The following is a 26,346-nucleotide window of genomic DNA, read 5'->3' as shown; positions in this document are numbered from 1 at the left end:
ACCAGCTGTTTGACCAACTTGGAATAATGGAAGTTACAGCTGGAAAGGACAGTTATGGCCAAATCGTGGAGTACAACGTGTATGTGTCTAAGATATTTGGACTTTACTGCTCAAAGAGCTTTAGTGGACAGTAAAAAAAATTTTAAACGTGGGAGTGACTTGATCACGATTGTTGTTTCTCTTAAGAAAGATCTAAAAGTGGAGGGAGACTGGAGAGGGAACAGCCCGGAGGTACAAGACGGCCATAGGGCGGATCCCTAGGTAAGGTCACCTGCTGGGTGTCGGGGTCTAGAGGTCTGAGAAAGGTGTCAAGCTTCCCTCAAAGAGCCGGATGGAATGCCATGCCTTTGAAGGCCAGGACGTGGGACTTGCAGTGTAGCGTGCGTGCAGGGTTGGGGATGGGCACTAGGCACTGAATAACACGTTTACATTAGGGCTCTGTGGAAGAAACGCAGAGAAAAACAAAACAACAAAACTCGGCGGGGAGAACAAAGCAATCAGTCGAGAGAACCACCTACCCCAACCCGTAGCCCGTACTGCCCGAATCTAGGGGCTCAGTCCGCCTCCTACAGGTTGTCTCCTTACGCAAATAAACGAGGGCCAGGCGGGCGCCCTAACGCAGGCCCCGCCCCGCCGGCCGCACGCTTGCGCCTTCCCGTCTGCTGCGCCCCGCCCCTACCCTCCCCCGGACCCACCCCCCGGTCGCCGCCGCCGCAGCCTCCTGAGAGGAGCTGGGGGAGGACGGTGGCCCGCGAGGCTCGTCGCAGACAACGCGGCGGCGATGTCCGCGAGCCAGGCGAGAGCCGCGGCGGCAGCGGCGGGGCCTCGCACGCGGCAAGGCGGCCTGGGCTTCGGCCTCCCTCCGGTTCCTAGGAAGCGGGCCGGCGGCCAGCGTGGGAGCAGCAGCGGCAGAGGCGGAGGCTTCGGCGCGTCTCTCTCCTCCCGTTGAGCCTGAGCCGGGGGAGGCCAGGCGGTCCGGGTGGCTGGAGGGGGGTCCGCTGCCCGAGAATGGGAATTCTCTTCACCAGGATTTGGAGACTGTTCAATCACCAGGGTGAGGGGCTCGGGCCGAGCGAGTACGGGTTGGGGAGAGGGTCAGTCCTGGCCGAGTGGGTGGGGGTCTCCGAATACTTCCGGAGTGTGGGCGGCGCGGTCGCGCGCGGTCTCTGCGCTGGTTGCGGGCTGCTGTGGACGCGGGCCTGGGGCTATTCGATCCCACTCCCAGCTCAGGAACTCGGGAAAGGTTCCCGACTCCCTGCCTCTTGTCTTAGGAGACCTTCCTAAGAAATCCATTCCGCAAATACACCCATTGCTCCGATTTCGGTTGGGAGTGGAAAAAGACTTTTGCCTCACGTCCGGCGGCCCTGAGCCTGGCCTTTCAGCCCCCTTTCCTTCAGCAGTTGGGTTTGCACACCACGGAGAAATACTGGGGTTCTCTGGGATGAAGGTTATAGGTTGTGGCCCCAGCCGCACCACCAAGCGACCAAGGATTGCAGAATGCAGAAAACGTGAGGAATCGCTCTTGACTTGTACAGTGCACCTCAGGTTCATGAGCCTTCCCGGCACCTCCACCCCGCTTTGGGGAGACTCTAATGCATCCTGAGTACTGATGGTCCTCTCTCCCGTTTGCCATATTTATACCTGCGTTTAAGGTTAAGTTTAAGGTCGTTTTCCTACTCGTGTTGCTTATTTAAGTAGAGGGTTTGGGGCTGGATTAAGAATGTCAAAGTGTCTCACTGCAAGCATTTAAAAACCATATCATATGAGACATTTGTTAACTGTAGGTATCTAGTAAGTTATTAGGTATAGAGTGTATTATAAAGACATGCTTAAGTTCATCTAAACTCAGACTATTGTCTTGAAATGCATATCAAATTTATTGAAATTTGTTACAAAATAAAATGTAAAACTGGGGAAAGAGGATACAGGTTTAACAAGAAGACGCCATAGTCATTAAGATACAAAATAATTACTGGTGTACTTTTGTTTCTTCTTAACTCAGGTAGGGTGATTCATCATCCCTGCTGTCAGTAATTTAGTTTGTGTTTTCCTCTTGTGGAAGCTAGTGGTGGTGTCACAGCCCAAAGTTTTCCAGTAAAGACGTAAATGAATGGTGACATCTATTATGTACAGCCATCCCCACCTCCTCCTTCATGATCCAGCTGCTCTTAAAAGAAGGCGATGGATTGTAAACTGACTATACTTAAATTAAAAAAAAAAAAAAGGCAGCCCCTCCCCCCCAAAAAAGAAGGCAATAGGAAGGGAGCAGAACTGGGACTTGTGATCGCTAGTGTATCTTTTTAAAAAATAAAAATGATAGTGTAGATCACATACTAAGTGGAAGAGCAATATTGCAAATGATTTTCGGAGACCTGGATAATTTTCATAAACTGGGGAAACCTACACTGTCTGGCTAGCTGTTTCTGTTGGGAGAGGGCAAGTGGGCATCACTTAATCTTTCTGGGTCTACCTAGAACGTTCGGGGTTTACCTAGAACATCAGGGATCTTGACTGTATGACTGAAGCCCACACGTCTTGAAAACTTAATCTCTTGGTCTCAAGAAGTGAAACTTAACATTGCTGTAAAACTGATGGTGCTTATAGTAGATAAGATCTATCATAATTTTAATATCCATAATTTTGTATTATTTTAGCAAAGTTAGTGTTTCAACTCTGCTGTGAAATTTAGAAAGACTTTCCCTGTTAGTTGAGCTCTAGTACTGCAAAAATTTAGATATCTCCACTTTCTCATTTGAGTCTATGATAAAATTATTTTTTTCTGTAACTTAAGAATGAATTAGAACTTTGCCAACGGCTACTTGCCAGTAGTAAATAATGTGTGCGTTGTTACCACTAAAAATCGCTAAGAGTAGTGTTCTTGTTACCTGTATTTTATGGTGATTTTTGACTGGACATTTATTTCATTGTTGGGAAACTAATAGTAAGAGGAATTAATGAAGTTAAGTTCTAGAAATTTAGATGTTAATATTGTGGAAATGTGAATAAACTGTTTCTCTTCTGTTAAATGATGTGGTTGTCTTATCAGTAGGGTCACTTTAAAAAAATAATCACCATTAAATCTAACGCCAGGTCCTTGTTGGTCTTTTTAGTTTTGTATTAAATTGAATGTGTATGTGTGTGTGTGTTAGATATATCTTAGATGCTTTATTTTGCCTTCAGAAGAAACAGAACACAATCCTATATTCTTTTCAAATAAATTCTTGGAAGATTTTAGGGAATTACAGAATTTGCTATGCTCATGAAAGAAATCGTGACATCTCTCTTTCTGAACTCCCTTTAGAACAACCTTTTCAGTTTAAGCTTAGCTAGGTTGACTACACAGTGAAAGCTAATTGTGTATTGCTCAGACTTGAGAAACCGGAGGTTGCATTTAGGTGATATTTAAATCAGTAGGGTACAAACTTTGTCCTAGATGCTGGTGTATATGTCAGTTTTTAAAAAGTTTCAACAGTCCTCTGAAGTAATTGTTCTCTTCCCCTGAAAAGAAGAAACTGAGGTTCCAATGGAATGATTTTCCTAGGCAATGCAGCTGGTAAATGCCAGAGTTAAAACACTGTAGAAATATGTCACTGATACTGGTCTTCTTAAAAAAGTGATTGGTGCCATTTTTTTCCCTGTGAATTGTTTCCCCCTATTAGCTGTTTCCCAGTTGTTAAAGTCTTTACAACTTTAGAACTTTGAAGAGTTGCCATTAGTATCTTTCAGTATAGAAAGGCTTATGATCAGTGCTTCATTTGTTTATTAAACAAGTATTTTTGAGCACCTATTTTGTGCCAGGGACTGTTTTAGGTGGTGGAGATAGGAAACAAAACAGACAACCCCCCTGTCTTTATGTAGGGAGACAGAAAATAATCTAACTCCATCTTTATAGATAAAATAATAGCAGTTAACGCTGACATGAAAAATTAGGTTCTGCATGTTTTATGCAGTTGATTTTGTCTTTACTTGATTGATTTACTCTCAACAACAACCCTGTGAGATATTCTCCCCCACTTGAGCTATACCCTCCCCTCCTTTCCCTACCTTAAAGGGCAAGAAACATTAGGTAACTTGCTAAAGACACTTCAGTTTAGTGATAGACCATTTAGAGATTTTAACCAGGATCCTATAGTGCTTAAGTTAGTGCCCTTGAAACAAAACAGAACAAAAACTTTCTTTGTATAAGAAGTATTTGTGTTAGATAAAAGGAAGAACTTTCAGACACTAATTGAGCTATGAGAGAAGTCTTGGAGTTTCCCTATTGTTAGCCTTGTTTCATTCTACTGATTGGTTCTTCGAAAAGGAATGTATCATTGTGAGTGAGTTCTGGAGAAGCTGTTTGTGCTGTAGGAACCTGGTGCTGGGAAAGTCACCTCTGCTTCTGTTGTTTTTTTCATTGTGTGGGAATTCAAATGCGTAGAAGAGTACATATAGAAGCTGAGTAGCCAAAGGGGTGAGCTGTGCCAGTTCTTAAAATGTTAGCTACAAATTCACCCTTTTTGCCTGCTCTGTGGATATGGAGCTGGATCCTTTAAATATGTTTCTTTTGCCAGCTGGCACAATGTTAAGCTTTATTAGTAGACGGCATTGGAGGGACACTGCAGGAGGAGGGGGTTTTTCTCCCTGGATGTAGTGTGCTCTGTCCTGCTCTTGCAGAGTGAGCCACTCCTCCAGTGGCTTGCTTTTGCACTGCCTAGTGGTAGCAGCTGCTTCCCCTAGCACCCACTTCAGTTGGTTTCAGGATGTAGGCCCTCCAGTCAGTGAACCAGCATCCTAGAGGGAGGATTTCCAGAAAAGTCCTCTGACAACTCCACACAGCTGCTTCTCTGACATTCAGTGAGCCACGGCCAGGCCCTAAGCAAGGTCTGCATCTCAGTCCTGGGGAAGTAGGGGAAGCTCTATCTCAGCCTGAGAGGTGGTGAATGCTCCGTGTATTTGTCATTCCTTTAATCTTCAGTTATTTCTTGTTAGCCAACCCCTCATTACTCCAATCCCCTGTAATCGTTATTTTCTTTAAATTAAACTTTGCAAGTTCAAATTGCTATGTGGTTTCTGTTTCCTAATTGGAGCTCTACTTTTGTGTGTATAATTGTTGCTTTCCTTCAGCAATTTCTTAGTGCAAAAGAGAAGTTTGGCATTTTGTTTTGTTTTGTTTTGTTTTTCCTCCTGAAACTTCACTATCATGCTATAAATTGCAAGCTTATTTTCAAACTTTGTGTTTTATTGATACTTTCAGGTTTTGCAAACTGAATTTTTAATATATAGTGACCTGATCAATTATCTCCCGTCCAAATCTGATTTATTTATTCATTAATACTTTATTAAGCACATGCTTTATTCTAGGTTCTGTGTTAAGATCTGAGAGAACTATAGTCAACATGACAGAAATGGAATTTTTTGCTCTGTGTGAGACAATCAATGGGGCTTAGTGAAAGTTTGGGTATGTGGTGAGAATGAAGAATCAGGATGACTCAATTTATCTGTCTTAGTATTTGTGTTTTCTGGCTTTGGTATGCTTCACAGAGACAGAAGGCCTCCAGGATGACAATGACTTTTTATTATTTATTTATTTATTTATTTATTTATTTATTTGCTTAGTTTACTGACAGGTAGTTGGAAGGATATATATTGACTCTTAGAACTTGGCAATAAACGGAACTGGTAGGCTGCGTGGGTATATCAAAAAGAAATGAAGAAAAGAAACAAGCATTTTCATGACAAACAGTAAAGTATTGATTAGGAAACTAAAGCCTAAGTGATAATTCAGAATTCCATCCAAGCACTGTAACAGTGTGTAGTTGTTTTAGATTATCTGAGAAACTGCAAGAATGCTGTGGCAAAGATATTCTAAGAGAAAAACCATACTAAGCAGTAAACTTGTCATAAATCACATGCATCAAAGAATTTAAATAGCCGAAAGTTTTATTACATTTGCCAACATAACATTGTCTCTTAGAATGCAAGTTGTAGTTTAAGTTCTTTGGGGTATTTGTTTTGAAGTGCACGGTAACACTTTTTAGCTACACAATTTGTGTTTTGCATAGAATGCTGCTCCATCCTGGTCATGAGAAACAGGCTGGGGTGGTGAAAGAACCTAAGGATATTCAAAGGAGTTGATTTAGTATTAGACAGTGTGAATAATTTACCCCTATTGTTGGGGAGAAACTGGCTTTTCACCATTGAGTGGCACCTTAACTTTGAGCCCATTGCACAATTATGTCTTAATCTTGTAGTTCTCACTGTGACCCACATGCTATACCTTAAACTTAGGAAGCTGTTAAAAACAGCCATTGGTGCTTTATTATAAAAACACACAAAAATTCAGAGACAAGTCTTAGGGAGTGGATATAAGTTGGCATTGAATGTGGCTTGTAGGAATCTGGGTGAGACGAAGAAGTGAAAATCCAAAAAGATCTCAGACTGCTTCACAGAACATGTGGCTTCTCAGAGATTTTCTAGGTTCTGCAAATGTTTGATGTGAGATTCTTTCCTTCTCTTTTTCTTTTTAAAATATTTTAACCACTTAAAAACCCCTCATTTGTTCATTTGTTCAGCTTGCATTCCCTTGATTGACTTTATTTATTTATTTAATTTATTATGTTAGAAAATGTTTTGCCTATGTTTTCTTCTAGGTTTATAGTGTCTTATATTTAAGTGTTTAAGCCATTTTGGATTTATCTTTGTGTATGGTATGAGGGAGTGTTCTAACTTCATTGATTTACATGCTGCTGCCCAGTTTTCCCAACACCACTTGCTGGAGAGACTGTCTTTTCTCCATTATATATTTTTGCTTCCTTTGTTGAAAATTAATTGACCATAGATGTGCAGTTTTATTTCTGGGCTCTATTCTGTTCCATTGATCCATATGTCTGTTTTTTTGTGCCAGTACCATGCTGTTTTGATTACTGTAGCTCTGTAGTATTGTCTGAAGTCTTTTATTTCTTTTTCTTGCCTGACTGCTATGGCTAAGACTTCCAATACTATGTTGAATTGAAGTGGTGGGAGTGGGCATCCTGGTCTTGTTCCAGATTTTAGTGAGAAGTCTTTCAGCTTTTCACCATTGAGTATTATGCTGGCTGTGGGTTTGTTATAAATAGCTTTTATTATGTTGAGATGTATTCCCTCTATACGCACTTTGGTAAGAGTTTTTATCATAAATCGGTGTTGAATTTTATCAAATGCCTTTTCTGCATCTATTAAGATAATCATGTGAATTTTGTCCTTTTTTTGTTGATGTGATGTACCACATTGATTGATTTGAATATGTTGAACCATCCTTGTGTCCTTGGGATGAATCCAACTTGATAATAGTGTATGATCTTTTTTATGTGTTGTTGGATTCTATTTGCTAATATTTTTTTGAGGATTTTTGCATCTATGTTCATCAATGATATTGGCCTGTAATTTTCTTTTTTGGTAGTGTCTTTGTCTGGTTTTGGTATCAGGGTGCTGGTGGCTTCATAGAATGTTTCTGGGAGTATTACCTCCTTTTCAATCTTTTGGTAGAGTTTGAGAAGGATCGGTATGAGTTCTTTATATGTTTGGTAGAATTCTGCAGTAAAGCTATCTGGTCCTGGACTTCTGTTTGCAGGGAGGATTTTTATTGCTGATTCTGTTTCACTTCTCACGATGAGTCTGTTCAAATGATCTATTTCTTCTTGATTCAGTTTTAGTGGACTGTATTTCTAGAAACTTGTCCATTTCTTCTAGGTTGTCCAGTTTGTTGACATGTGGTTGTTCATCAAAAGCTTTTTCTTAAAGATCTGCTTACTCTTAAGTGCTACAATCCTTAACATTTATTATCTATAAAATGAATATTAATTCAGCATTTATTGAGTGCCTACCTTGTGCCAGAAAAAGTTGTAGTTACTGAGAATATGAAGATGATTAGCACGTGATCTGTACACTTGAAGGGTGCCTCATGAAGCTAGGAAGAGTAGTGTGCTTATAAATCATTATACGTGCTATGTTAATGGTGTTGCAGAAGAGCAGGAGAAAGTGGTTTTTCTTGGGAAGTTAAACCTTAAAAGATTAGAAGAAATTCCCTAAATGGAGAATTGGGAAGGATAATTCCAGCACAGGTCAAAGACATGAGTAGAGGTAAAGAAATGTTTGCTGTGAACATATCTATCTACTTATGTGGGGAGAATGGCTTGAATCTAGCTTAAACACCTGAATCTACGTGGCGGTGAGGCATAAAGCTGAAGCCTATTCATTTGTGACTGGCTTTATTTACAAAGCTGAGAACTTGTACCTTGTCTTCCTGTCAGAATGAAGAAGCATCATTTAAATAAGAAAGTGGCATGATCAGCTTTATAATGTTGAGAAATTACTGTAGAAACAATAAAAAGGTGAATTGGAGATAGTCCACTTGGGTACAATAAGAGATAAAGAGGACTACAACTAGGACAGTGGGGAGGAAGCAGATTCAGGATATATTTCTGAGGTAAAATCAATAGAATTTGGTGACAAATTAGATGTTGGGGTTGAGCAGGGACTCCAAAAGCATCTGATGTTATGCTAATATCATTAAGCAAATTAAGTAGGATAGAATTAGGAACAGGTTTGAATATTGGGTTTTGGATATGTTGAGAGACACTGTGTCCATCTGCTGGGTAGATTGGACTTTAGGAAAGATTTGGGAACATGGATTAGGAACTGTTTTTCTTGGTGGTATGCCCTGCCCATGTACTGTCTTAATCATTACATAACCCTGAAACATAGGTAGTGTTGTCCATGTTTTACAGTGAAGAAACCTAGGGTTAGAAAAATAAGTCATTTGTCTGGGGTCACGTAATCACATGTATTTTTCCATCTTGCTTCTGTTATCCATTGCTGTGTAACAAGCCATTCCTAAAGTTGGTGACTTAAAGCAGTAATTTATTGTAATTTCTCATGGTTCTCTGAATTCACTGAGCTCAGCTAGAAAGTTCTGGCTTGGGATTCTCAGTTGGCTCTAGTTGGATGGCAGATTGAACTGGAGTCATCTTCAGCTCCACCTGGCTGCATATCCAAGATGGCTTCTTTATTTGTGTCTCTGGCGACTTAGCTGGAATGGCTGAAACAGATGGGGGCAGCTCTGTGCCTCCCTCCACGAGGTCAGGCCACATGATTAGCCTGGACTTCCTCACTCATTTGCCTGGCAGTCTTGGGGTAGTCAGACTTGTTATATGGTGTCTGCCTTAACCCAGAGGGACTGTCCAAGAGCTAGGCAGCAGCTGCAAGGTCTGTGATGATCTAGGTGTGGAAATCACACAGCATCACTTCTGCTGCATTCTGTTGGTTGAAAGTGGGTCATAAGACCAGCCTAGATTCACGAGGGTAACTATATGGGAGAATGAATATGCAAAGCCCATCTTTGGAGATTAGCTTCCTCCACACACTGCTGGCTTTGGGAATAGTTTTTAGATGGCCTGGCAATAGATGGGCCCTAAAATGGTGTTGCTAAAATGTGAAAGGAGTGCAAGAAGACAACTCTGGGAAACAGGAACGTTTGAAGGAGGACCCAAGGAAGAGGAGTCAGTGAAAAAATAATAAAGAGATAGAGGAAGAAAATTTGGGTAAAGTGATGCCATAGAAGCCAAGGGGGGAGGGAGTCACTGCCACCATAGCCACAGGTCCTTAAATTTGGTTAGAAGGGCCCTACGGTTCACATGTACTCAGATAGCTTACAATTACCTGTGATGGGGCCTGGCCTTTTGCCAGCAGATTTAAAAGACTGACCTTTTTTTCTTTCCCATTCACCCCGTGTCACCTGTACATACCCAGTTAATGCCTAAAATTCACGTTTAGAACTTAAATGGTTTAGTCCAATGTGAAATATTTACACCTTAAGTTATTTGTAAATTGTTGTGATTACATTTAGGATACTTTACGGAGAGTGGACTTCCATAGAGTAGAAAGAATATAGTGCTTTTGTTCTCTATGTGGAATGAGGGGGATGGGGAGGTTAGACAAATGGCGTACTTCTGCTGGTCTGCTGCGATATCCTTTTGAGTTCCAGGAAGGTAAGTGCCATGCACTGAATTATACCATAGCTGGAAAGAATGGAAATGGGAAATTTTAAAATTTTTATATAAAATTGATAAATCACTGGTGTTTTCTTTTTTTCAGAGCACAAAGTTATCATTGTTGGGCTGGATAATGCAGGAAAAACTACCATCCTTTACCAGTTGTAAGTATTAACTACTGTAAATCTATTTTATTGTTTATAGTTACTTTTTCTGCTTGAGTGGTATTTGGTTTATGAAAGCAATAGAAAATTATATGGAATCCAAGTTACGCTGTAAGAAGGCAAGTTAGCCATGAACCAGGAGCCAAGTTTAAGCAACTGTTTCTAGACTGCTAAACATTTATGACAATGAGCATGTTGTTCAGTTGTTTTGCTTATAGAAAGTAAAGAAGTATTTGTTTATAGAGTTCCCTGAAATGAATCTAGAATATTGCAGATAGTCCACTTCCTAGGTTCCACCTCTGTTTAAATCCTTAGTTACGAGTTAGTGGAAAAGGGAAATTTGGGTATAAAATATAAAAGAAAGTCATGCTGATTTATCCCTTAATTGAAAAATGTTCAGACAATAGAGCTTCCTTGCTAATTGTAATATATTTGAATCCTTTTTTCCCCAGTTCTATGAATGAAGTTGTACATACATCCCCTACAATAGGAAGTAATGTAGAAGAGATAGTGATTAATAATACACGTTTTCTAATGTGGGATATTGGTGGCCAAGAATCTCTTCGTTCTTCCTGGAATACTTACTATACTAACACAGAGGTATGTTTCTTAATATACTAAACCTTCTATGAATAGAATGCTTGGGAAACACCTTCTAGATATGAACTCTTGTAGTTAATGTTTTTGAAATATCATAGTATGTTAGTATAAGTAGAGTTTAAACATAGTGGAATCTTTGATTCCCTCTTTCAGGGTCGTTGTTCTGTATGTCCATTCTCATTGAGCTGCTTTATGGAGGATTGGTGATTGATTAGTCTAATTATGTATTGATCCCAGAGCCTGTCTTAAGTAATTATTTTTTTTAAAGAGTTCCATTTTACAGTTTGTAATTTCACTTTTTTCTTACTGTTTATTTGTGTCTGTATAGAGTAAATCCTAGTTAAATGAGAGAGCTCTGGTGGTTTGAATCCTGGCCAAAATTTTACTGTGTTCTTTCTTTGATGCAGCACAACTGCACATTAAAGAATTCTTTTTCTTTTGGTTATAAAGCAATTTAGACATAATCGTATGTTTTACTTACATATTTTTTTCAAAGAGGAAATTTCAGACCTATGACATTTGAGAGCTTCATTGTATAGATCTTATAAGTTGAAAGGCTGTGACAGTTGTTTTTGTAGTGCTGATTATAAGTCAGTAAGACTCCAAATATATATAAGGATGAATATTACATCATTAAGACACTGTTAAGTGTCTCTAGTGCCTGATCCCGTAATACTCCATTAGGCTTTTGATCATGTCTGTTGGAGAAGGAGAGGTGTAAATTGTTAGTACTCATATATAATGCTGCAGGTATCAAATTCATGGCAACACCTTGGAAATTAATAACTTTATTCAAAAGGCTTGGAATAGAACAGGTCCTACAGTAATAAAGCCACATATCAGTAAGGTCTCAAGTAAGAGAAGAGGTAAAGTAGCAGCTCTCTTACCTATCTAACTTATGGTTGATGAAATCTGAATAATTGAAAAGCCCCTGAAAATTACAGTGGTTTAGTTGGAAATGAAAAGTTAGTTCTAAACAATAAGTAGTGCTCGTAATAGGCAGTCAGAATGAACTCGGGCATCACAAATGCCATCATAAAGTGGCTACATCTGCTCCTGTTTCCCTGGTGCTTTTTGGCATTCATGGAGTTGAGGAAGAGGTGCATTATAGCTCAGTCCTGCACAGCTCCTTTACAAGTCTTTGATTGTGTCTTCTGAGGCTAGTCTTATCATCAGTTCAGGAAAGAGTTGTGCTTGCAGGTAGCAAGTGCCATTTATGGCTGCTGGAAGAGAGCATGGTTTTAGATACAGATTTATTTTCTCAATTTGTTGATTTTTTTTAAATTGATTTCTCTGTCACATCACTTTGTTTCCATACACACACCCTTTTAGATTTTTTAGTTGATGTTAAGTATTACCTGTCTAGAAACAACTTAAATTTAGGACCATAATATATTTTTATCTTACTGACTTACAGTGCAAACAGGCCCATTAGCATTTAAGATACTAATTTAGAAAACAAATGTGTGTTATATTTTGGTTAGAATATTAGAGTAGTCTAACAGAATGATAACATCATATTGTCTTTTATTTTCTCTTCAAAATTAGTAACTATATTTGAATTAGGGATGGATCAGACTTTTAGGATTCACAGTGTATGGTGGGTATCTCTGGTTTCCAATCATACCGTCTCATAAGGTTCTAATTTCTTGATGGTTGTAGCCTGTAAATCAAATAAGCACTTTATTAATTTTACAGATAGCAAATTTTGCAATCACTAATGATTTTTTTGGTAATTATTTTAGTTTGTAATAGTTGTTGTGGACAGTACAGACAGAGAAAGGATTTCTGTAACTAGAGAAGAACTCTACAAAATGTTAGCCCATGAGGTAAGTAGGATTCTGGCGTTAGATGTGTGTGGGGGGTATTTCTGTGACATTTGTTCTTTCTACTTTTTCATGAGGATACTATTTCAAGTTTAAAAAAAAAAATCCTTTATCTGCTGGCCATGCCTGCTTTATAATTTTGACACTTCCCAAATTGGGAACGTATCTAGAAGCAGCAGAAAGATTGTGGAATCAGTTTTAGAATTTTAGTTTCACTTATCACAGATAAATTTGGTCTAGGAGTTTTCCTGAACAATAAGACCTAAATTGGCTTTCACTTTGCATTTTGAATAGATTAACTGTACAGAGGATTATCATTGGAAATGATATTAATTAATTTAAAACTTCGTTAGAAAGATACCCTAGTTTTCTTAAGCTTTATTAAAATGCCACTGAAATTAAACAATTACATAAGATGGGTGAATTGTATTCAGAGTGACTCAACTTCTAGGAATCATCTTCACAGATGAAGCTTTGAGAAACAAGTTGACAACTACATATGGCATATAGAAGATGCTAAGTAAATATGTTTTGTATGTGCTGTTATTCATCTTCATGACTAAACTAAAAATATTTTTAGACTCTTAAGAACAGAAATCTGTGCTATGTAGCAGAAGTTTTTCAGAGTGTTTAAAATGAGAGACGTATGAAAGATCACCACTTTTACCTTGTACTTTGACTTCTTTTTAAGTCAAGTTGAACAGCCTTAATCCAATATATCTCTTTTCTATTACTATCATAAGACATAATTTGTTGTGAGGTTATTAAATAAAAGGTAAAGGAAGATTTTCTTTTATTTCTTCCTAAATATTTAAAAGTAGGTAAAAAGGTTAAAAAAAATCAAGAACCTTTAATAAAAAAGTTTGAGCCTATGAAATCTAGAAAAATTACCTTCAGTATGAATTCAGTTTTATGGGGGATTTTTTTGAGAACTTTTAATAATGATTTTATTTCTTGTGTTTTCCAATTATCCATCTAGGATCTTCTTCAAATAATTTCATTACTAAAAGTGATAAATATATATACTTGTAAATAAAATAGCATAAACTCTGCGTCCCAACTTATGCTAGGTATTTCCAATGTCAGGTATCTCTAGAGTTTGTTCTTTGAACATGCCAGCATTGGCAATCCTGACCTATATAAAAGATTTCAACACACAGTGGCAAGAGATAGTGAAACCTAAATGATAGGACGATCGGAATTAAATGACATAGGAAGTCCACCTACTCAGTGACTCAGCTATATATCAACTGTTGATAATTGTTCCATTTTCTGATTAGGATAAGAGAAAAAATATCCATATCCTTGATAATGTATATGTATACTAGCTACAGTTTGTCCCTTCAAATTTTTGCCTTCTTTGTAGATAGGTGAACTGAACTATAGGTGAACCAAAGTGAACATAAACCCTTAAAACTTAAAAGTTCTAGAGTATCTCTTTCTGACCAAGCTCTTGAGGTGACAGTCATTAACTGTAGTAGCGTAATTGCCATCCTGCAGAGGGCACTGTGAGTAAGTCAGTCTCCATTGTTATATAAAGCATATTACACAACTCCTTTTAACCAAGTAAGAAATTTACCACTTATATTTTTTATTTACATCAAAAAGAATCAAAGAAGTCATTGAAACTGTATTCTAACAAGAGTAAAATAATATGGAGCAGTGTTTGTTTAAACCTACTGAAGACTTTCTTGCTTCAAACATCTATACACATAATTAAAACCAAAATATTCAACTAAAATCTCTAAGAAGATAGCATTCAACACAGCTGGGAGAACTTGCAAACATAGCACCAAAACCTTAGTTTTCTCAGTATCTCTCTCTATATACAAGTGGAATTTTATGAGTTTAATCTGCTTGTTGAGTATAGCCATTATCATTTCTTAGCTTAGGATCCAAGAATGGATTTTAGGATATCTATTAACACCCTAAGATTGTATATAATTTTTTTTGCATGTGCATTTTTATGAGGAAAAGTTCTATAACTTTCCATAGGTTGTCAGGGAAGACGTTGGCTGTAAAAATGGTTGGGAGAGGGAAAGGTAGAGTACTGCAAAAGGAGACCAAGAACTTTTGGCCGGCTTTGTGAGTAAAGTGTTAGGTCAGTCAGTTGGGGGAATGCACAAGGGTAAAGCTAATTCTCATTTGCAGAGCAGTAAGTACACTAACATTTGAACTGTCACCAAAGCTAGGTACTGAACTAAGCACTTTAATGTAGTAATTCACTCATTCAGACCACAACCCCAGGAGGTAGATGGTGATCTCAGCATTTTACAGAAGATGGGCAGCAGCTATAGTAGGAAGATCTCAGCTCAAACCTGGCTCTATTATTGAGTAGTTATATGACCTTGTATGAGTTACTTACATCTGAGCCTTAGTTTCCTCATCTGTAAAATGGGAATAGTAAAGCCTTGTAGCAGTCTTGTGGGGATTAAAGAGATTTTATTTGGGAAATGGTTAGTATGATGGGTGTCTTGCTCAGATTAGATATTCAATAAATGTTAGTTATGAGGAAGAGATTCAGAAACGTTAAAGAACTTACCTCAGAATCAAAGCATAAAAGTGGTAGAACTTACTATGCAGTTGGGAAATTTGATAAGTTCAATGCCAATCTAAAAAAACCCTATCAAATATTCAAATCTAAGAAATCTTCATGCACAAATATAGAAGAGCTAGGTCTCAGAAGATGACTAGGATTGCTTTAAGAATAGCACCTCTCAACTGAGAATTAAGTCCTAAGGCCCTAAGGTTTATACTGTATATAATGAATTAGTTTATTTCATATGCACCTAGAAGATGGTAACTTTAGGTATAAACATATATCTAAAGTATAGGTTGGGGTAGAATTTTGTTTTAGTAGCCACAGAAGCCTAGTTTGGGGTTGGGGGAAGGGTTAGATGTGTATTTTATCAGAAGACGTGACTTTGTTAAATACAGCACTTCGAATCATAAAAATGTCATTTTATAAAAAAAAAAGTAAATCTATACAAATATGGACTGACTTATTTAAAATATGTTCAGTTTGAAGTTTGCTTTCTATCATAAGGGCTGTGATAATTTTATGTCAAGTAGTTGAGAAATTCTAGCTTACAAAGATTATCAAATATATTCTGTTAATTAAGTTGGAAAATGTTACAGAAAAAATGGACTGGCCCTTATAGTTTTGTTTGCTTTTATAGGACCTGAGGAAAGCTGGATTGCTGATTTTTGCTAATAAACAAGATGTTAAGGAATGCATGACTGTAGCAGAAATCTCCCAGTTTTTGAAACTAACTTCTATTAAAGATCACCAGTGGCATATCCAGGCATGCTGTGCTCTTACTGGCGAGGGGTAAGGTGTCTTCATCATGAATTGCATGTATTTAGCTTTGAAACATGTTATTTCTCCTTAAAATCAAATATTTAATGTTACCATGTACAAAACTTTGTAAGTTAGAGAGGTTAAGACATAGTCCATGTCTACAATGAGAGAGTTCTTAGCTTGATTCTGTAAAGAATTAGACCCGCAACATACACAGAATACATGTAAACTGAACTGAACTGTCATCCACAGGTGAGCCTGTGGATGACAGAGTTGCTGTAGGAGTTCAGAGGAGTGGGAGTGTCATGAGAGCTGGAGAAGTCAAGAGACAGTTCTTACACTGTTGATGGGACTTACAGTGTAAGAAAGGAACTGACACTTGCTAAGATTGTCCTGTGTCTTGGGTCCTTTCTACAGAGTGTGTCATTTACTCCTAACAATCATGTAGACCAGTTGTTTTTAATTCATACTTTATGCATAAAGAAGCTGAAATAGAAGATTTTACATGTGAGACGAGTTTGGGGATACGCCGCCACTGTTGTCAAGAGTGAGTTACTACACTTAAAAAAATATAAAAGTTAGAATTGGAGAGAGTATGGCTTGAAGGTCCTTGGCTCTGGAGTGAAAGGTAGGTACTTGCAGTAAAATTTTGCCCAAGACTAATGCCCAGAGATGAAAGGACTTTGAGAAGGCACCAGTTGTCAGCATTGTTAATTGTGATGTCGAGGACCAGGGGAATCTGCTATTATGAGAGATGGAATAAAGGAGATAAGAAATAAGATTTTAAAAAGCTAAAAGGATGAGCAAGCTAAAGTTTTTGTTGTAGTTATTTTTCTAAAATATGGTAGATCTGTGTATTTAAAAGCAGAAGGAAAAGAGTTAAATTGGAGGTGAAGTATTCTGAATAGAGGTGTTACATTGGGGTTGAATTTCAACTCAGGTATTGAAAAGGGCAGAAACTTAGGGCACAGATAGATAGTGTCAATATTATTTGGTTTACCCTTTACCATGGTCTTGAAAGGAGGAGAATTTCTGCCACTTGCTGTTAACTCATCTATCCATGCCACAAGCTTCTGCCCTTTCCTGACACCTGAAGAACCTCAACCCCAAATTTAAGAACTTTATTTAGAATCCTTAATTTTTATGTTTAAAAGCAGAGAAAAAAAAAAGTTAAATTGGAGATTAAGTCCCATCTTAGTGAAATAGAAGACATTATTAACTGATTACAGACATTTGGAAGAGCATAATTGGAACCTCAAAAAAGTGAATCTATTAATTTTTTTTAAATCACAGATAGTAACAATTGTCCATGTACTCATTTAAGTAAAAATATCTTTTACATATTTCTTTGTCAAATAGTTTAATACATGTCAAGATACATATGTAGATATAGATATATCTTTATATATCTTTATCAAAGATCTTTAAGCAGAAGCACTGATTATAATACTAAATTTGACAACAAAGACAAATCATGTAAGATTGATAAAAGATTTAACTTACATACTTTGAGTAATTGTGTGGAAAATACATTATTAGTTAGGTTACGTATGAACTCTGACAGTTTTATTTTTAAAAGAAGAAATCAACAGATGATGGTGTCTTTTCAGTTTGGGGTTTATGTAGACTTCCATTTGCAGCAGTTAAAAAGTGGAAATGTTTGGTTTAGGGAAGGATGTTTCCCTGTGTAGTCTGACCACCTTGATCTAAATTCTTGGTTTTGGTATTGGTCAACATTTTGACTGCCATCTCTGCCACTTGCTAATCTCCCTAAGCCTGGGCTCCCTCTGTAATATGGAAAGAGTTCTGGTCTTAGTGTTGTGAAGGTTAATTAGGATAATGGATATTAAGTGCTTAGGGCAATTTCTAGTTTCCTATTAGGTAACTACTGTACCTTTAACAGTTTGGAATTAAATAACTTACACGCCTATTATTCTTAAAATTTGTATAATTTCCTATCAGACATTTAAAAGTAAGGAATTGGATTATGCTCAATTACCCATCGTTCAGTGATAACTGGTGGTAGTGATATGAGATTTTATTTCCTTCAGATTTTTTTAATATACAGATATAACATGAATATTGTGTGTGTAATTTGTTTGAACAACTCTACTATACATTCATTATCCTGCCATTTCTACTTCATTTATGTCATGAGAATTTCATCACATTGTAAAATAGTCTTTGAAAGGAAATGTTTCATATTTCATCATATGAATGTTCCATAATTTGTCACATTTTTTTCTCTATTGTTAGGCACTTAAATTTTACTTTTTCCTATTGAGAATGCTTTTGTGAACAGTTTTATACATAAACCTGTCATTATCTCTGATCACTTTTTAGGATATATTTCTAAAAGTGGAGAAAGGGGTAGAGAGTATTGACACTTTAAATATTTTGAAACTGATTGCTAAATTACTGTCTATGGGCACTCACTATATAATTGTTGAGCCCCTTTCATGTGGCAGGCAGTGTTCTCAGCACCAGAGACAGAACAGAACCAAAAAGCACAGGTGTGCTGTGTACGAGAGTATGGCGTCACTGCCATAGCGCTGACATTAAGTCTTACTGATTTTTTAATCTTTGTTGTTTAGGTAGATGAAAAATGATCTCTACTTTTAGTTTACTGTTCATAGCTTTTTAGTTGAGAATTTAATCAAAAGATTTTATTTTCTTTATAGATTATGCCAAGGACTTGAATGGATGATGTCACGGCTTAAGATTAGATGATCTCTACTGACCTCTTCTCATAGACTTTGTATAAAGTGCTGGACTTTACATGAAAGCTGCAAAACTTAATGGTTTAGATATATTTATAATAAACTGAATTAAACATTTAAACTTTTTCTATAAGAAGAAAAATTAAGACCACTTATTTGAAAACAAAGATGAATCTCACCTTCCAATCTGCTTTCTCATTAGTTCCTTCCAAAGCAAAGTCTTAAAGCTGTGATTGACACTTTTCTCATAATGAATCCTCTCAGGATGTTGTGTAGCCTGTGGTAAGTACAAAGGGAGAGGAAGACATTTTTAACTTTAAGAGCTTTATTATTAGTATAACCCTCCCTAGTTGAATGTTGTTCTCCTCTTGTTCCATTAAGTCAAAATACAAATCAGCACAGTTACTCAGTTTCCAATATTTTAAAGTGTAATGTTACTTATGAAAAGTATTTTGCCTAAGGTTGTTTATGTATTGTGTATATACCTCAAGTTCCAGTTAATGGCTTTGATTTATGTTCTAAAAAAGCGAGTAACACACAATTTAATAATATCCTTAGTTATAACCATAGTGAGATGAGTACTGGCATTGGTGGTAACTGCCATTTTGTACTTGCCGTATGTTCTCTGTATCAGACTAATCAACCCCCCAACTCACTGAGCTGCTCTTTTAAAAAAAAAAAAAAGGAAAAAAAAGAAAGGCAGAAAAAGGAAAAAACTTGGCATTGTCTACCTAATTTTTTGTTGACCAAAGGACATACATGGAAACAGGTAATCCAGCTGAGTGGAAAATCTATCATATTCTTGACTTAGTATTACTAATGGACAGAATTGCATGTTGAGCAGTTATCGGATTGTTCCCTTTATTGGACCTTATGCCATCTAAATTACTGAGTAAATTGTTAATCCATCAATCAGTCAATCATTACTTGTGATTAAAGTCATTAAGTGATTTTTTTAGCATTAATTGGAAGCTGTTGTGTGAAATATATCTATCCAGAGAAATGTCACCCTATAAATATTATCAAATAATTTAGCCAAAGTCTTCTTAGATATTAAATTATAGGTCAAGCATTTAAAGTGAATTTGAGATGAAATGTAAAGCATATTTTCTAAGCAACAAAGATAATTTCTTAATTTGAAAGTTTCTTATTTCTTATCTTAAGAGTTGAAATAGTTGAGATTTTTTTTTGTGGTTTGTAAGTTTTCTTTTATCTGCTCACTCCATAATGCATTGTTTGACAGTTAAAGAATACAAACCTTTTTTTAATGCTTTTAAGAATTTGGTTTAAAAATTGATCAACTTAATGTTTTATTTTCACTAAGAAGTAACTTGGCCCCAAAACCTTTTATATTTGTTAGGGTTTTGTTTTTGTTTTTGTTTTTTCCAGCATCTGAAAGTCTAAGATACTTCTTTTGCAACTGAAAACAAACTTACCCTAAATGTGTTAAATCATATTCTTGTGTACTCTGTTGGTATATCTTTCATTCCCTGAAAATCTGATGGCTAATCCAAAACTGGCATGCTTTAGAATATTCAAGGAAAAAAAACTACTTTTAATACCAGCCTTTTAGATTTCAAAGATTTTCATGAGAAATAATAGTATATACTATAAACATTGACAAAACTTTGAAAGTTCCTTTCTATAAAATATAAAATACTCATTATATAAATCCAAGTCAGACATGGCAGGTCAGTGTTTAACATAGGATGTTTTGTGTTTTATATTATAATGTTCAAAATACAAGTATAACCTTTTAATATTTGTCAACTTGCTTTTACAAAAGTAAATCTTAATTACTAAGCTTTATTTGTTCATATGTCCTCATACTTGTTCAGATCACTATAAGGAGTTGCTTGTATGTTAAAAACCCAAGTCTATTTTGTAGATGTTGCAGTGTCATCAGAGACAAATTTTCTGTAAAATAGCCCAGCAAAGACATCTTTTATCCTTTTTATCTTTTAATTTGAATAATCATGGTTTAGTCCCTTGGGTTGCTGCCACATCGGTTCAACAGTATACCAGCACATTCCCTTGTCATCATGGTGCTGGCCAAAATTTATTCTTAATTGGATGTTTAAAGCATGCCCTACATTGTTACGGTTGGTTTAGTGATTGACATGGCATCATAAGAGTGCATGAAATCTTATACCACATTTACAAAACATGTTTTTTTGGTCATATTCTATCCTCTAGGCCAAGCACTAGAAATAAGGGTGGTACCTTTATACTTGTGCATAAAACCAAAATTATAATGGAGAAAAATGTTTTTAATTCATGTATGAAAATATAGCAAAATCATTTTAACAGTATTACTTCCAAATAACACGTAGAGCCTCATGAATAGTCTTGTTGGCGATTTATGTGTAGTTTAAGTAGAATTAAGCAAAGGGCAAAGCTTTTGGTTTTTTAATATGCTACTTTTGGGTGTAAACAAACATCTTATTTAGGGTTATTATGCTCAGCTTTGCAAAGAACAAAGCTTCATACCTTTGTACATGTGGCTGGATTTACATATTCTGTGTTTGATACTAATTTTGAAAGTCATATTACTTCTCTTGGTATCTTGGTAAAAGTAACCATGTTGCTGTAAGCCTTTAAATATGTTTAATTTTGTCATATACCATTTAGAAAGTATATCTTACACATTATAATGAGGATTCTTGTTTGACATTTTCAGTTCTATCTTCTTTGGCCCTCATAATGGGCAAAGAATACAATGGAGGCAGGTGGTTTGGGAGGCAGGGGAAGGTGGGGAGGGAGTATGACATTTTGCCTTAAGAATAAAAAAGTGCTTCAGCACTGCTGTCTGGCATTTTTAATGCAGGTAATTAAAATGATTTTAGGAGCATGGTATGGAATAGAAGAGGAATTTCTCTTTTCTGGTCTTCGAGAAGTGCCTAACAGGTAGTGACTGAGATCACAGAGAAGTGCAGGGCACTTAAGGAAAGTCAGGAAGGCCCTGAGATGTCCTTTTCTTTTTTGTCTGAGTGTATAGTATTAAGATGCCTAGAAATGGGATTCTGTTGTGTCCTCTTACAGGCACTTTGCAATTCTTGCTGTGACTACAGCAACCACATACAGTACAGACAACCTCAAAATTTGTTTATATTACTGTAAATAGAAAAACTAGACAGCTTTCTAGTTTTCTCTGCTGACATTTTTTGAGACTATATCTGTAAATTTTGTATGTAGGGGATGGCAGCACATCCCGTATTATCTGTGGACTTTGGGTCATCTTCTCTCAATTGCCCAGTTGTATCCTGGAATCAATCCACTTTTCAAGGCTGGGTAGAGACAAGGTTTCTTTGCATGACTTAACTCTGAAACTTCCCACTGTCCAAGTATAATCTGGAACTTCTTGCTTGAGGATTGGCTTTCCCATAGCTCAGCCATCCTCCTGTATCTTTGTTCCCTGTCAATGAAGATATGCTGTCTTGGTCTTGGAGATATTCTCAACTTTACCTATATCCATTGTTCCCCAAACTACTAATTTCTAAGTAGGTTCTCTAGTTTTTTGCTGTCCTCCCACCACTGGCTTGATTCATTGATTTGCACTTCACTCATTGGAGAGTATTGTCAGAATTGAGTACATCACAAGACTGGCTTGCTGTGTGCACAGCATATAAATACCAGTAGAGTCCTTTAAATTATACTGTATTTAACATTTTAATACTTCTTAATTTTAGCTTCATATGCTGAAAAGTCGATTCAGAAAGATAAGAGAAGTACCTAGACTCTGCCAGCTCCTTGAGCTACCAGTTAGACATGAAAGGGATAAAGTTAAATGTGTATTATCTTCCCATTACCAAAAATGGGTTACGTTTTGAAGAATATCAGTACAAATAGTTTGAGTTGGAAAAAGACACCAAACCAAATTCATATGTAGTGTTTAACATGAAGACATCCCCCCATCCTTAAAACTGTAGATCACATTCCATTTTTTTCTCGTTTACCTAAAGAACTAAGATAAACATTAGCTGTCTAAAGGAATTAATAATGAGAAGCCTATTTTTACAAAATGAACCTGTTGAAATAGACTTTAAAAGATATCAAAAGTATTAATCATCATGTATTGACACTGTGTAGATGCAGGCATAATATAGAAAATACTTTTTTAATGTTACACTTATACAAAAATGAAACTTCTATATTATGCTCCCTCAAAGAATATATGATCATATTAAGACCAGAATGGTGGAATAAAGGAAAGAAAGACAGAATTTTAAAACTTCGAATGCTAAAGAATGACTGCTTCCATTGAACCCTAAAATTGTGTGTGGAATTATGAAGAAATTGTAAGAGAATACAGTTGGGTAAATTATGCAATGTTTCTTATCAGTTGTCTGGCCTTTGTGTATTATTCTAAAAACTGAAATTTAAATCTTTATGGTCTTGCCTGCTAGATATTCTGTTCTTTGGTAGAAAATTCCCATAGTCTGTACTCAAGAAGTGCCTAAAATTGATTTGTGTTGATTTTTAAGTCCATCTAATAAATTATATGTGTTTTCTATGGTATTATATGTGCTTGGCTTACTGATGATACAGCCCTGAGGGTTTTCAAGTCACAGCTTTTTTGCTTTGTTTGATTAAAAAGCCTTGAAATGGAGAATACCTATCATAATTCTGAATAAACCATAGGGTAAGGAAGCATGAACGAAACCATTTTTTCTCTTTCTTAATACAAATATTTCATTATCCCAGTGTTAGTTAATGCAGAGACTAGAAAACTGAACTCTATTTCTGTTTTTTTAAAATAATTTAAACAGACAAAATTCTATTGGGTGTTTTAAAACCTTAGTAAAAATGTATTGCTTGTGTAGGAGGAGTCTCTTAATTCTTCTCATACTTAGTGGTTAGTAATTTTGAATCATATTTAGATCTTGAGCCACTTTATGTGTCAACATACCAAAATCCTTCCTCTTTCGATTCTCCTTAGAAAACAAAATACTTGATAGAACTTTATTATGTTTCTCATATATCCTTTCTTCCTTCCTTCCTTCCTCCCTCCCTCCCTCTGTCTCTTCCTTCTTCCCTCCCTCTCTGTCTTCCTTCCTCCGTCCCTCCCTAACCATAGAACATGACTGTAAACTGAGGGCAAAGGCTTGACTGAATTTTCAGTGATTCACAGTTACATTTTGTTTATATTTTAAATCATCTTGCATGGAAAGTGAAATGTATATATGATTTTAATTATCGTAATATATACTGTTCTCTTCCAAAACTTCTTATGTTGGTGATAGAAAGAATTCCTCTAATTATTTTTGCCTGAAACTAATCCTTCAGATTAAAGTAGCTTTTCTTATGTATGTCCCTCTGTGGTTCCTTGAGAGGAGGTGATACCTGCAGAGCACTTTTAAAGATGTTTTCTGGGTTAATGTAACACAAGATAACACATTGAAGAGGAAGCTATAATTATGTCTAATGAGGGCTCTTTTGGTTGCTAGAGATGAAAAAAATGTATATTAATTTTAATTTGTGCTTGAAATACATTTTACTAACTATTGATTTTTAAATGTGACAAACTCATCTTGTAGATATTAATCTTCCTTGCTTATTGTATTTTCCTAGAGAAACCTGGATGAAAGTGTATTCGAGCTAGTCTCTGTATATTGACATTTGTGCTCTATGTATATTGACGTAGTTGAAGCTGCATTTAACAACAAATTAGAAACCTTTTGAAAACTTTTAGGTTTGTTGTATTGGAATTTCTAATATGATAAAAGGTTTTGACTCAAGCTTTGTAGGCAAGAAGAGGTGGGAAATTTGTCTTATCTCTTTATCATTTTGTTACCTTGTGTTTCTCTATATCCTAGGAAAATTTTACACTCAAGGAATATTCCAAAAAGTGATGATCTTAGAGCACTTGGGTGCTTTTGTGTTTCATCAGTGCTGACATGTTAGGTACCTAGGGAAATAATGCTTCAGGGTCTTCTTGACAAGACAGCTTCCTGGGTGGCTGGGGGATATTTATGTTTGCGCTCAGGTTGGGACAGAGTGGCAGATGGTGTAGGGACCTCTCCATTGGTGAAGCAGTGCAATCAGCTGCTTTTCAGGTGTGTTACTTCATTATACTTGTAACATCACCCTTGTGTCCCTAACTGACTGAAATGTCAGGCTCCATAACTGTAAGGTATTGGGTCAGGTGACCAGTAGTAGGACTTTGTTTATAATGAAATAAAGGAATAATGTTAAGTAAGGTATACTTGTGGGAAAATGAGAAATATGATTTTACTGGTGAATTTCCATGTTTAAAATTATATTAACTTTTTTTTAAGTTGCATGTTAACCTGGGATAAAATATTATCTCTGCTTTATGCTTTGAGTAAAAAGAAAAAAAAAGATGAGTTAATTGTTACCCTATTATATACTGTTACACACGCCTTTTCTTTTAGAAAAGGTTAATTATAATTACTATTCACACATCATGTTGTCAGTGTTTTTTTTCTAGTTTGTTCTCCTAACGTGTGCAGTTTGGTGATGGCATAGCTCTATTAACTGTCCAGGGCTGGGATCTACCAGGGCAGGTGAAAAGGTGTGACAGCCTTATTGTGCAAATAAGAAGATTGTCCTAATCTTCTCTAGGAATCTTTTTATGGAACTTAGTCAGCTAATAGCATTCTGTCTTTTACTTCTGGGTATTTGAATTGTACATGGACCTGATAAATAGGGACGTTTGTGTGATTAATTTGTCTTAAAATGTAGGGAAAGTCCAGTCATTTTAAATGAATATTATTAAAGTGAACATTCATGAGAATGGTTGATAGTAAACAGAAGAAAGTTGCAGGTGGTGGCGGGAAGTCAACCCACACATACGCTTATTTGAGTTTTGGTCTTTCTCCCTTCCTGGAATGTAAGCTCCAGAACACCAGTGACCGTGATTGTTGTGTTTACCAATTTATATCTCTCAGTGCCGAACGCAGTGCCTAGTATATAACGTTTATTCAATTTATGTGTTGATGAATGAATGAACTGTTAATATTTCTGTGAGTTTTTCTCCATGGATAAGTAAATTTTTCTTACCTATGTGATCGTAGCATACTGCCTCATTTAATTCTTATCTCAGTTTAATTATTATCTCAATTTTTATTTAATTCTGCATTATTTCAAAAGAAATTCAATGTGATTATATATTTTTCTGATTAGTTCTTCTAGTAGAAATAAGACCTGTTTCCCTAAAAATGGCCTAAAAGCATCATGCAGTGCAAATAAATATGTACAAATTTTATTTCTTTGAAATCTGTGTGAATCTGCATCTAGGAATGCCAGGAATGTCAGATGTTTGTTGTAAGCCTCTGCAGACATTAAAATAGTAAATGGTACAACAGCTCTTTGGGAGAAGATCTGTGTCATCTTCTTGATCTTTTATGCCCTTCCCTTTTTTAGTTTCCACATCTGGAATATCCTCTTGGTGGTAGTGAGATAACCTTTGTCCCAAGAAAAGAATGATGTTTTCACAACGTAAAATAGCTTCTGGCAGGCCTTTTGAATACATTCCTTGTGACTGGAACCAAACTTTTGAGGATTCCAATGAGTTGGGCTGCATAGTGACCTTATGTTCTACATTACAGCAAATCATTCTATATCAAAATGGATGAAATCTTTTGAAACAGATCCAATGCTTGGATTCTTCTAGTATTTAAATCCCCAAATAATATTCCACCATATTTCCATTATTTTCTTGTACAAGGAATACTTTCCACTGCAAGTTTTTTTCATAGTTCA

At 36.4% G+C, this 26,346-nt stretch overlaps 1 protein-coding gene across 1 annotated transcript; it reads left to right on the top strand.

Annotated features, from left to right (window-relative positions):
• The first annotated feature begins 685 nt into the window (after positions 1-685).
• Positions 686-25,047, top strand: ARL5A (ARF like GTPase 5A). The gene is made up of 6 exons (XM_010967866.3): positions 686-1,054; positions 10,114-10,174; positions 10,627-10,774; positions 12,520-12,603; positions 15,780-15,931; positions 18,583-25,047. Exons 1-6 carry the CDS (start codon positions 1,009-1,011, stop codon positions 18,629-18,631), a joined length of 540 nt encoding a protein of 179 aa, XP_010966168.1. The 5' UTR covers positions 686-1,008; the 3' UTR covers positions 18,632-25,047.
• Positions 25,048-26,346: the final 1,299 nt, after the last annotated feature.

This window comes from Camelus bactrianus, chromosome 5, assembly GCF_048773025.1.
Source record: "Camelus bactrianus isolate YW-2024 breed Bactrian camel chromosome 5, ASM4877302v1, whole genome shotgun sequence".
Lineage (NCBI taxonomy): Eukaryota > Metazoa > Chordata > Mammalia > Artiodactyla > Camelidae > Camelus > Camelus bactrianus.
This window is presented reverse-complemented; position numbering and strand designations above follow the sequence as displayed.